This window comes from Theropithecus gelada, chromosome 1 (assembly GCF_003255815.1).
Source record: "Theropithecus gelada isolate Dixy chromosome 1, Tgel_1.0, whole genome shotgun sequence".
Classification (NCBI taxonomy): Eukaryota; Metazoa; Chordata; class Mammalia; order Primates; family Cercopithecidae; genus Theropithecus; species Theropithecus gelada.
The window spans coordinates 21,118,921-21,131,517 of record NC_037668.1 but is presented as its reverse complement, the minus strand read 5'-3'; the positions used below and the strand labels follow the sequence as shown (position 1 = coordinate 21,131,517).

Sequence of the window (12,597 nt, the reverse complement as noted above, 5' to 3'; positions counted from 1 at the left end):
GCCAAGAAGGATTGTCAGAGAACAGTGCCTATCGCTGGACTGTTGTGAAAACAGAGGAGGGAAGACAAGCTCTGGAGCCGCTGCCTCAGGGCATCCAGGAGTCTCTAAACAACTCTTCCTCTGGGGATTTAGAGGAAGTTGTCAAGATGGAACCTGAAGATGCTACAGAGGAAATCAGTGGATTTCCTTGAGGAAGGAGAATAGAGTCTGGAGACTGGGAGCCTTCACTTCAGCCTCCGATTGGTGGCGAATAGGACGTAACCAATAGGAAACCTTTAAAAGGGTACTTAAACCGCAGAAGATTTTGCAACTGGGGCTCTTGAGCAGCTTGCTTTAGCCTGCTCCAGCTCTGTGGAGTATACTTTTGCTTCAATAAATCTGTGCTTTCATTGCTTCGTTTCATTGATTTGTGCAGTTTGTTCAATTCTTCATTCAACATTCCAAGTACCTGGACAACTTGTAGTCAAGACCCTCCGCCAGGGACATATTTTGGCAAGCCAGCCTGGAGGTAAGTCCAAATTGGGGGTTTATTTTTCTTTTCTTTTTTCATTTTTCTTTCCCTCTCTATCAAGCCTTCATTTTGGGGCATGGACTGGAGCTCTCTCTGTGCAATGCTCCCTCCACCCCATACAGGGGAACCTTTTCCTCTCTCTTTCCCTTTTCCACGTTGAGACTCAGCGGATAGCATCTGAACATGGAGGCAACTGCAGGTCTGTGCCCGGGCCGCTCTCCAGTGAGGCTGAAGGGTATCCATGTGGAAGCGCTTGATCACCATCACCCAGTTTGGGTGAGGGACCTGAGTTCTCTTTTTTTGAGTCTTTCAGCTGCTGTTTTCTAATAGCTGTTTGGTAATTGAGGGCAGCTGGACAGGGCCACTCTCCATTGTTACCTGAAGGCCAAGGAGTGAATGGCGATAGTTTCCCTGCCCAGAAGGGAGAAAGACTCTTTTCTATCTTTCCTGGTTATAGTCTCTGATTTCTACATGTGACACCATTGGCAGTGGTAGCTCATTCAGGGCGAATTCACACTCAGTCCTCTTAAACCCTCTTTTCTGATGCCAGATTTTCTTAGAGTTAGCCAGTGAGGGCAAAAGACAGTGTCTCCTGGATATTTTGACTCTTCTACTCAATCCATTTGGCTGGATGATGACCTTTGGGGCCCACAAGCTTTAGAATACATTCTACATCTTGGACCTCCACTGAGGGGACCTTGTTTCCTTCATCTTCACCATATTATTTCAGTAAAATGGCATGTCCTTACACAGGATCCATTGTCATGGTGGTGGATTTTTAAACATTCCCTCTCTCATCCAGGGCCAGAATGGAATAGCCAGCCCTATTATTTTATTTTTCATGTCTAAAATCAACCTTTTCCCCTGAAATTACCCATAATCCACATGACAAAAGAAACCTACCAGCCGCCTCCTGTTCCTCTCATTAAAGTACACAACTATCACTCTAGTGGAACAGGAAGTATGGGAAACCATGGCCTTACCAAATTATAAGGATGCTAGAGGCCAGTTGCTGTGGCTCACACCTGTGATCCCAGCACTTTGGGAGGCCGAGGCGGACAGATCACCTGAGGTCAGGAATAGGAGACCAGCCTGGTCAAGATGGTGAAACCCCATCTCTACTGAAAATACAAAATTAGCCTGGCATCATGATGCACGCCCAGCTGCAAGCCCAGCTACTCGGGAGGCTGAAACAGGAGAATTATTTGAACTCAGGAGGTGGAGGTTGCAGTGAGCCAAGATCGTGCCCATTGCACTCCAGCCTGGGCAACAAAAGCGAAACTCCATCTCCAAAAAAAAAAGGATGCTAGAAGGCAAGGCCTCCATCCAGGGATAAAAGGAGTTCATAGTGAGTCACCACTGGTGGAGAGAACCTTCCCAAAGTAGTGCTGGCACCCATCAAAGGTCACAGATGTCAGACAAAGATGGGACCCTAAAGGGGAACACCCTTAGGGACTCCAGTCAAGCAGCCAGGAACAATGGGCAGTCAGTGGAATTCTTAATTATAACACTATCTGCAATTAGACTTATTTTGCAAAATGCAGGGTAAATGGCCAGAAATCCCATATGTGCAGGTCTTCATGGGTGTATATCAAAACCCAACCGTGTGCAAAACTCCAGAACCTGTCCCATAATCAAAGGTCCTGAGGCAGAACCAGGTATTGTAGATGATCCTGTTTTTACAAGGGCCACCTGTCTCTTGGGGAATGGCAACCTCCCTCGTGTATCCTGTTGCCAAGTGCTCCTGAGGCTCAAACCCAAGAGCAAAAACCAGGGACCCTGCTAAGTTCCCCTCACAGTGGAACACCTTACTCAGCTCCTAGCCCTGCCACTCCTTAGGGAAGTAGCAGGAGCTAAGGGGTCAGTTGTAGTGCAGGCTCGCTTCTCCATAACACAATGTAAAGAAAAGCTAGGAAGCTATTCTGAGAACCCCAGGAAATTTGCAGAAGTGTTCCCAACTTTTTACTTTAGCCTTTGATTTCTCATGGAGGAATGTTCAATTCATTCTAGCAACCTGTTGTACCCCCTTGGATAAAGGAACAAATCTTTGAGGCCACCTGCCAGGAAGCCGATGATTTATTTGCCTGAAACCCTTAGGGCAATCACCAGGGCCCAGGCCCAGCCCCAGCCCCTACTACTAATCCTAATTGGGCCTGTGACACCCTTGTGGGAATGAGCAACTGGGCCAAATTTCTTGAGGCTCTCCTTGGAGGCATGAAAAAGGTAGCAAATTATGATAAGGGAGGTTACACAAGGCAAGGAGGAAAAGCCAGCCATGTTTTACCGGAGGCTGGGGAAAGGAAATATACCAATCTGGACTCTTCCTCTCCAGAAGGCAAAATATTAATGGCACAGCGTTTCATTAGCCAATCTGCTCCAACCATTAGGCTCCAAAAGCTATAAATGATGCTACAAACTAATCAAAATCAGCATCTTGATACTGCCTTATATGGTGTATAACAATCATGACCTGGAGGAAGGAAAAGGAATAAAGAAGAAGCAAGCCAAAATTATGATAGCCAAGCCATCATTGGAGATGCCCTGAATGCCCAAAGAGTGTCCAAGGGAATCCCGATGGGCCATAAGGATAATGCCAGCAAAGTCTCTTGCTTCAAATGCAAGAAAAATGGGAATTGGGCAAAGGACTGTACTAAGCCCCCACTGGGACCCTGTTGTCAGTACAAAGGCACCAGTCACAACCCCTGGTGCTGGAGAATTAACTGCCCACTCTCCCACAGAGGAGGTCAGTCAAAACTCTGTAACAGTGCAAAAGGAGAAACTGATGAAGACTGATGGGGCCCAGGGCCTTCCTCACTACCCCTGTCCAGGAACATCATTCATTACTATTATAGGAGCCCTGGGTAATTCTGGACGTGTTGGGCACCCAAATTTGGTTTCTTTTTGATACAGGGACAAATTACTCTGCCCTTACTGCTTATGTAGGAAAAGTTTCATCCGCATCCACAGGCGTTACGGGAATGGAAGGAAAGCCACAAAAAAGATTCTTTATTCCTCTTTTGACTTGTCAATTTGAGAAACAAATCTTCCAATAAGAATTTCTAGTAGTACCAAGCTGCCCAGTCCCCTTGTTGGGAGGGGATATTATAGTTAAAATAGGGACACTGCTATGATTTAGGCACCACCCAGCAAAATTACTAATAGTAATGCAGACAATATCTCAGACCACATTAATAAATAGGTCAACACACTAGCATGGTATACTGGGGAACTGGGTAGGGCTAAAACAGCAATACACTTGGACAGTGCCCGTCCCTCAGGGCTTTCAGGATAACCGCATTTTGTTTTGTTTTGCACAAGCCTTGGGGATCTAAGGGATCTAAAATTGGAAAAGGGGTGTACGCTAGTATGTAGATGACCTTGTGTGTAGCCCAACCCAAGGGGCATATGACTGAAATACTGTAAGAACCTTAAATTTCTTGGCAAATGGCATATAAAATGTCCAAAAGGAAGGCTCAGATTGCCCACCAATGGATTCAGTATTTAAGGTGTATCTTAACACCTGGAGCCCAGCAAATATCCCCAGAACGAGTGCAAGCCATATGTGGTTTGGAGCTCCCCCACACCAAGCAACAGCTTTGTTGTTTTCTGGGGATGGCTGGGTTTTGCAGAAGATGGGTACCAAATTTTGGGCTCATAGCAAAACCCCTTTATGAAAGCAAGAAAGGGGCCAGAAAATGAGCCAATTGAATGGACTTTGGAAATGAGAGAAGCCTTTGTGAAGTTAAAACAGGCTGTGAACCAGCCTCCCGCTCTTGGCATCCTAGACCTCACTAAGCCTTTGTATGTAGCAGAAAGGAAAGGCATAGCTGTGGGAGTGCTAACTGCCTACTTCCCAAATAAATTGGACCGGGTGGCCAAGCTGCTTGTGGTCAATGGCAGACACTGCTATTTTAGTGGAAGAAGCCACTAAAATCACTCTGGGTCAGCCACTGGAAGTATTAGCCCCACATCAAGTCAATCCTAGAAATAAAAGGACACATCTGTACGATGGGGGAAAGGTTAACCAAATACTAGGCCATGCTACTGGACAATCTAGATGTGACCCTTAAAACCTATAACACTGTGAATCTAGCTTGATTGCTGCCCACAGCCCCAATAATTAATCATTCCTGTGAGCAGGTTATTGCACACACACATGTTAGCCAGCCTGATTTAAAAGGTTGACCTCTCCCAGATTCAGAGGATGACTGGTTCACAGACCTCAGCAGCTTTGTATCAAATAGGGGAACGCTGGGCCAGATACACAATAGTAAATTACAATATAATTATTGAGGTCCAACCCTTGCCCCCAGGTATGTCAGCACAAAAAGCTGAGATCATTGCTCTTACTCGAGCTCTGACATTAGGCAAAGGGAAAAATCTTAACATCTATACAGATTCCAAACATGCATTTCTCGTGTTTCATGCTCATGCTGCAATTTGAAAAGAAAGAGAAAGAGGACTACTAATTAGTAAATATTCCACCATAAAGCATGGGTCTGAAATTCTTCAACTGTTGGAAGGAATACACTTGCCAAAAGCATAGCCATAATTCATTGTAGGAGGCATCAAAAGAACGTAACCCCTATAGCACAAGGGCACAGAAAGGCTGGTAAGCCAAAGCCACACTGCTCAGGGTGTAATCCCAACAAATTCTAGCACTGCTTCCTTTCTATGATTCCCCAAAATAACCTGAATATACATCACAGGGAGAACAGTTAATAAAGCGGGAAGATGGACAAAAACAAGGATCCTGGTGGTATATGGTATCAAAAGTGTATCTCCCGGCCGGGCGCGGTGGCTCAAGCCTGTAATCCCAGCACTTTGGGAGGCCGAGACGGGCGGATCACGAGGTCAGGAGATCGAGACCATCCTGGCTAACACGGTGAAACCCCATCTCTACTAAAAAATACAAAAAACTAGCCGGGCAAGGTGGCGGGCGCCTGTAGTCCCAGCTACTCGGGAGGCTGAGGCAGGAGAATGGCGTAAACCCGGGAGGCGGAGCTTGCAGTGAGCTGAGATCCGGCCACTGCACTCCAGCCTGGGCGACAGAGCAAGACTCCGTCTCAAAAAAAAAAAAAAAAAAAAAAAAGTGTATCTCCCTCAAACAACCCAATGGAGAATTATAAAAATCCTGCACGACTCTTTCCATATATGAGGAGATGCCACTCTTGCCATGATAAACAGGCTCTTCATTGGGCCTGACTTAACTTCCATGGTTAAGCAGGTCTGTCAGACCTGTTCACTGTGAACATTTAACAACCCTAGCAACAAAATGCCTCCTCTAATAGAACCAGTCTGGAGAAGGGGCACTTCCCCAGGGGAAGACTGGCAATTGGATTTTACCCATATGCCAGCTTGAAGGGGATACAAGTTTTTGCTAGTACTAATAGACACCTTTACTGGCTTACCCTAGCAGAACAAAGAAGGCTAATAAAGTTATAAAGGTTCTCCTAAGAGAAATAATCCCCAGTTTGGGTTACCCCAAAGCCTCCAAGGTGAGAACAGTACATCTTTTGTTTCGCATATAACTCAAGGGGTTGCTAAGGCTCTCAGAATCAAATACTATTTACATTCAGCATGGAGACCTCAATCCTCTGGGAAAGTAAAAAGGGCTAATCAACCTCTAAAATGGGCGTTAGCTAAGCTATGTCAGGAAACATCAGAAACGTGGGTCAGCTTGCTGCCCATAGTCCTTTTAATGATCCATAATTCCCCTAGAGCAAAAATTAATATGAGCCCATTTAAAATGTTATGCTGACGTCTTTTTTATTTTATTTATTTATTTATTTTGAGATGGAGTCTCTCTGTTGTCCAGGCTGGAGTGCAGTGGCACAATCTTGGCTCACTGCAACCTCCACCTCCCAGGTTCAAGTAATTCTCCTGCCTCAGCCTCCCAAGTAGCTGGGATTACAGGTGTAAGCCACCACACCCGGCTAATTATTGTATTTTTAGTAGAGATGGGGTTTCACTATGTTGGCTAGGTTGGTCTTGAACTCCTGACCTCAAGTGATCCACCCACCTGGGCCTCCCAAAGTGTTGGGATTATAAGAATGAGCCGGCCGGGCACGGTGGCTCAAGCCTGTAATCCCAGCACTTTGGGAGGCCGAGGCGGGCGGATCACGAGGTCAGGAGATCGAGACCATCCTGGCTAACACGGTGAAACCCCGTCTCTACTAAAAAATACAAAAAAACTAGCCGGGCGAGGTGGCGGGCGCCTGTAATCCCAGCTGCTCGGGAGGCTGAGGCAGGAGAATGGCGTAAACCCGGGAGGCGGAGCTTGCAGTGAGCTGAGATCCGGCCACTGCACTCCAGCCTGGGCAACAGAGCGAGACTTCGTCTCAAAAAAAAAAAAAAAAAAAATAGAATGAGCCACTGTGCCTGACTAGGAAGGCCATTTTTAATGGATGATCTAATTACTGCTCCAGAAATAGCCAGTTTAGTAAAATACATAATTAACCTGAGACAATTTCATCAGGCATTTCAAAAGTTTGGAACTCAAAGGTTCTCTGCATTAGGAACTCACCAGCAACCCAAGATCAGGCCAGGAGATAAAAGTATTTGTTAAAACATGGAAAGAGGGGTCACCTGCTCAACAACTACAACCCAAATGGAAGGAACTTTTTCAGTGGTGTTGGCCACGCCTTCTGTAGTCAAAGTACTAGGAAGTTGGATACATCTTTCTAGGGTCAAGCCTGCAATACCTGAAGCCCCAGACCTATAACCTGAAGCTTCCATCAGCCACTATACCTATGAACCTGTGGAAGACCTGAAGTACCTGTTTTAAAGACAGTCAAAAGATAAGTGAATGCCTACCAACTTTCCTTGGTGTCTATGCTGCATAGTTACTGTAGATTTGATAATAGTAACAATTTTTATATTTTTACAATTTAATTGCCTTCTTCCATTTGGAAGAATAATTAAGCAAAATGTTTTAATTCATTTTTGTAACATTATTCCTGAGAGGATAGGTATACACCCCCTGAGGTTCCTATTCAAAAGAACGAAATAACAGGTAAGTATTTTTAGTCCCATAATGGTTAGCCCTGGCCTGTGTATACTGGGACCAGGCATACTGGGAATCAGCTTAATTTTACAGCAGGGCTTTATTTTACCTCTCTGGCAATTAATGGATTCTGGGTATTTATTAAGAACTTTGAAATTTAACCCAAAGACTGTTAAATACCACCAGTCCAGCTCTGGCAAAGGACTTTTGGCTTTGTTTATCTCCACCATCACCAAAATACACTGCCGTCGCAATCCCAGGCTTATCTTGGGCCCTTGAAAAAATGTCCTACCACCTCAACTACAAGGGAGGGACTCCCTTCAAATTAATGAACCTGCATGACTTCTGTGACTTCAAAATTACATAAATGACAAAAGTTACAATGTCAGGATGAGCAGTAAGCCTTCTACAGTCCTACCAAAGTAACCTTTCTGGGGTTGCATCCCCTCAAAAACCCATTTGGGGCCCAATAACACACCAATAACTAAAATCCCAGGTGCCACTTTGTATTAAAAAAAAAAATTCTAGTGAGACCCTGGGTACCTTGAGTCATCAGAGTAACTACACCCTAGGGATTAACCTCTCACATGATATGTAAGCTATGCAGTTACCTAGGCTGCATCATTTAGAAAACCTGTATGGTTTTCATGAAACTATTCCTAATTAAGGGCACTTTAAAGGACACATAGTCTAAGTACTGTCAAGGTAGGCCCACTAGCTGTGTTCACATTTTCACTTGGGAAGCCGGTAGTAATCCTAAGACAGCTAGTTGCCTTTTGGTTCTCCAGTATGAAAATACCTCTGGGTGATTGCTGGTGGACACTAAGCATAACTACCTTCACCGGGAAAACTTAACTGCTGGGACAACTCAGGATACTTCCCAAGGTCCTTTCCAGCCTTTAGCTGGAGCCACCTTAACAGGGACCTTAACCACTGGGGAAAGCAAAAACAAAAAGCTAACCCATATGTTCACCATAGAGAATGATTTTTGTCTTGAAAAACACGGAGTCTTTTTCCTGTGTGGAACTAATTCCTAGTTATGTTTGCCAACTAAATGGACTGGAACCTATACACTTCTTTATTTAGCCCCTGAAATCAATATAGCCCTCAATAACCAGTCTCTCATTCCTTTAACTGCACCCGCCAGGCACAAATGAGCCTTCAAACTCATACCCCTTTTGGTAGGACTAGGAATAACCACAGGAGTAGGAACAGGAGTTAGTAGGCTTGCAACATCCCTGTCCTATTACCAACGTTGTCCAATGATCTTTCAGAGAGCTTGGAAGACATTGCCCAAAGTATTGTCACCTTATAAAATCAGATAGACACCTTGGCAACGGTCGTTTTACAAAATAATAAGAGATTGGATTTCCTAGCTGCTGAAAAAGGTGGCTTATGTCTTTTCCTAAAAGAAGAATGCTGGGTTTTTTTGTTTGTTTTGTTTTGTTTTGTTGTTGTTTTGTTTTGTTTTGAGACAGTCTTACTCTGTCGTCCAAGCTGAAGTGCAGTGGCGCGATCTCAGCTCACTGCAAGCTCCATCTCCTGGATTTATGCCATTCTCCCACCTCAGCCTCCCAAGTAGCTGGGACCACAGGCGTCTGCCACCACGCCCGGCTAATTTTGTTTTTGTTTTTTTTTTTTTTTTTTGCAGTAGAGACAGGGTTTCACCGTGTTAGCCAGGATGGTCTCAATCTCCTGACCTCGTGATCTGCCCACCTCAGCCTCCCAAAGTGCTGGGATTACAGGCGTGAGTCACCGCACCCCACCGAAGAATGCTGTTTTTATGTCAACCAATCAAGATTAGCAAGAGATGCCACCTGAAAATTAGCTAACGGGGCCTCTAAAATATAATAGCAGCTGTCCGAGTCATAGGGCTTCTAGTCAAGGGCACTAAGTTGGGCTTCATGGCTACTTCCCTTAGCTGGCACATTATTAACAATTATACTTTCATTGACCATGTTTTGGACATGTTTGTTAAATCTTTTAACCAAATGTATTTTGTCTCACCTAGAGGCCATTAAGCTTCAAATGGTCATGTAGCAGGGCTTCTATCCAGGAAATGATGCCAGCCCCAGCCATCAAGAAGTCATCCTGTCTCCACTAGACAGAGCAGGGTGAGAGTTCCATGGTCCCCAGTAGGTAGGGACTGTGTCCCAAACATCATGAAGCAATTACAGAAGAAAGACTGTCAGTCCCTCTGCCTCCTATAAATATTTATGGATATTATGTCTCTCAAGGGGGAATGAGGCAGGAGAATAGGGTCTGGAGACAGGGAGCCTTCACTTTAGCCTCTGATTGGTCACAGGCCAAATCTTCATTTGCATAGGGTGTAACTTCACTTCAGCCTCCAATTGGTCATGGGCCACATCTTCATTTACAAAGGGTGTAACCAATAGGAAACCTCTAAAGGGTACTTAAACCCCAGAAGATTTTGCAACTGGGGTGCTTGAGCCACTTGCCCAAGCCTGCTTCTGCTCTGTGGAATGTACTTTCACTTCAGTAAATCTGTGCTTTCATTGTTTCATTCATTTGTTGCTTTGCTTGTGCATTTTGTTCAATTCTCTGTTCAATATGCCAAGAACCTGGACAACTTGTAATCAAGACCCTCCACTGGTAACACCCTGAGCATGATATTTGTGATGACATCAAGAAAGAACACACTGTGGGCCGGGCGTGGTGGCTCACGCCTGTAATCCCAGCACTTTGGGAGGCCGAGGCGGGCGGATCACGAGGTCAGGAGATCGAGACCATCCTGGCTAACACAGTGAAACCCCGTCTCTACTAAAAATGCAAAAAATTAGCCGGGCGAGGCGGCGGGCGCCTGTAGTCCCAGCTACTCGGGAGGCTGAGGCAGGAGAATGGCGTGAACCCGGGAGGCGGAGCTTGCAGTGAGCCGAGATCCTGCCACTGCACTCCAGCCTGGGTGACTAAGCGAGACTCTGTCTCAAAAAAAAAAAAAAAAAAAAAAAAGAAAGAACACACTGTGGAATTAGACACTGGCTCCCCAAGTGAGGAGCTGAGCAGTGCTAGAGAGGTAGAGAAACAGACAATCTTACAGAAGGAAGAAGAGAGGAGTCAGCCAACAAAACCCCTTCTTCTTCTGAAGAACCCCCAATGAAGGAAACTTGGGGGGAGATGAGAGCAAAGGATCACCAAATAATGCTTCATCCTCCATGGATCCTGAAGTGAGGCTTAGTAGCCCACCAGGGAAGCCCAAAGACTCATCCAGTGTTGATGGTCAGTCAGTGGGGACCCCAGTTGGACCAGAAACTGGAGGAGAGAAAGATGGACCAGAAGAAGAGGACTTTGATGACCTCACCCAAGATGAGGAAGATGAAATGTCATCAGCTTCTGAGGAATCTGTGTTTTCTGTCCCAGAACTCCAGGTGAGAGCTGGAGAATATTCTCAAGTATTTTGTGGACTCCGTAATATGTTTAATTTATTGATATGCCACCTGCTTGCTTGCTGCACTATAGATAGGCCTAAAATCATTTGTATTTGATTTGTGAATGCATTATGGGACATGATTGTGGGGTTGAGGTGAAATGAGATGGAAAGGGTGAAATTTTACTGATTATATTAAACTCATTTACACATTCAATTCAATCACCTGACCACACTTTAAATGCCTTAAAAAATAGTAAATAGGGCCAGGTGCGGTGGCTCATGCCTGTAATCCCAGCATCTTGGGAGGCCGAGGCCAGCGGATCACCTGAGATTGGGAGTTTGAGACCAGCCTGACCAACATGGAGAAACCCTGTCTCTACCAAAAATACAAAATTAGCCGAACATGGTTGTGCATGCCTGTAATCCCAGCTACTTGGGAGGCTGAGGCAGGAGAATTGCTTGAACCTGGGAGGTGGAGGTTGCAGTGAGCCAAGATTGGGCCATTGCACTCCAGCCTGGGCAACAAGAGCAAAACTCCGTTTCAAAAAAAAATAGTAAATAGGCCAGACTTGGTGGCTCACACCTGTAGTCCCAGAACTTTGGGAGGCCGAGGTGGGCGGATCACGACACAAGGTCAGGAGTTTGAGACCAGCCTGGCCAACATGGTGAAACGCTGACTACTAAAAATACAAAAATTAGCCAGGCATGGTAGCATGCTCCTATAATTTCAGCCATTCAGGAGGCTGAGGCATGAAAATCCCTTGAACCCAGCAGGTGGAGGTTGCAGTGTGCCAAGATTGCACCGCTGCACTCTAGTTTAGCTTGGGTGATGGAGTGAGACTCTATGGCAAGAAAAAAAAAAAGAGAGACACATAAATATGGGCTAAGGCAAAAGAAAACTATTTTCAGGGTATATTTTCAGGGTAGAGAAGAAGTGCTTAGCTTTTAGCACAGTGCCTAGGACATAGAAAGCATTATGTATATGTTGGATGAGCAGATGCTTATTGTCAGTGGTTTTAGTTCAGTTCTCATCTTCATTTATTTTATTTTATTGTTTTTTGTTTTTTTTTTGAGACGGAGTCTCGCTCTGTCCCCAAGGCTGGAATGCAGTGGCGGCATCTCAGCTCACTGCAAGCTCCGCCTCCCAGGTTCACACCATTCTCCTGCCTCAGCCTCCCGAGCAGCTGGGACTACAGGCACCCGCCAGCAAGCCTCGCTAATTTTTTGCATTTTTTGGTAGAGATGGGGTTTCACCGTGTTAGCCAGGATGGTCTCGATCTCCTGACCTCGTGATCCGCCGGCCACAGCCTCCCAAAGTGCTGAGATTATAGACGTGAGCCACCGCGCCCAGCCTATTTTTTTTTTTTTTTGAGACAGAGTCTCGCTCTGTCACCCAGGCTAGAGTGGCACGATCTCTGATCTCAGCTCACTGTAACCTCCACCTCCCAGGTCAAGCAATTCTCCTGCCTCAGCCCCCTGAGTAACTAGGATTACAGGTGCATGCCACCATGCCTGGCTAATTTTTGTATTTTTGTAGGGATAGGGGTTTTGCCATGTTGGCCAGGCTGGTCTCAAACTCCTGACCTCGTGATCCGCCCGCCTCGGCCTCCCAAAGTGCTGAGATTATAGGCATGAGCCACTGTGCGCAGTCTATTCTTTTTTTTTTTTTTTTTTTTTTTTTTTTTTTGGGGG

At 45.5% G+C, this 12,597-nt stretch overlaps 2 protein-coding genes across 2 annotated transcripts in view; one reads left to right on the top strand and one right to left on the bottom strand.

The window, feature by feature from the left end:
- MSTO1 (misato 1, mitochondrial distribution and morphology regulator) overlaps nt 1–12,597 on the bottom strand; it is a 146,053-nt gene that overhangs the window by 88,614 nt on the left and 44,842 nt on the right. The window lies entirely within an intron of this gene.
- LOC112631642 (GON-4-like protein) overlaps nt 1–12,597 on the top strand; it is a 43,689-nt gene that overhangs the window by 24,840 nt on the left and 6,252 nt on the right. Inside the window, 1 exon segment of the mRNA XM_025397085.1 lies at nt 10,624–10,903. Coding sequence (XP_025252870.1) covers nt 10,624–10,903 — 280 coding nt within the window.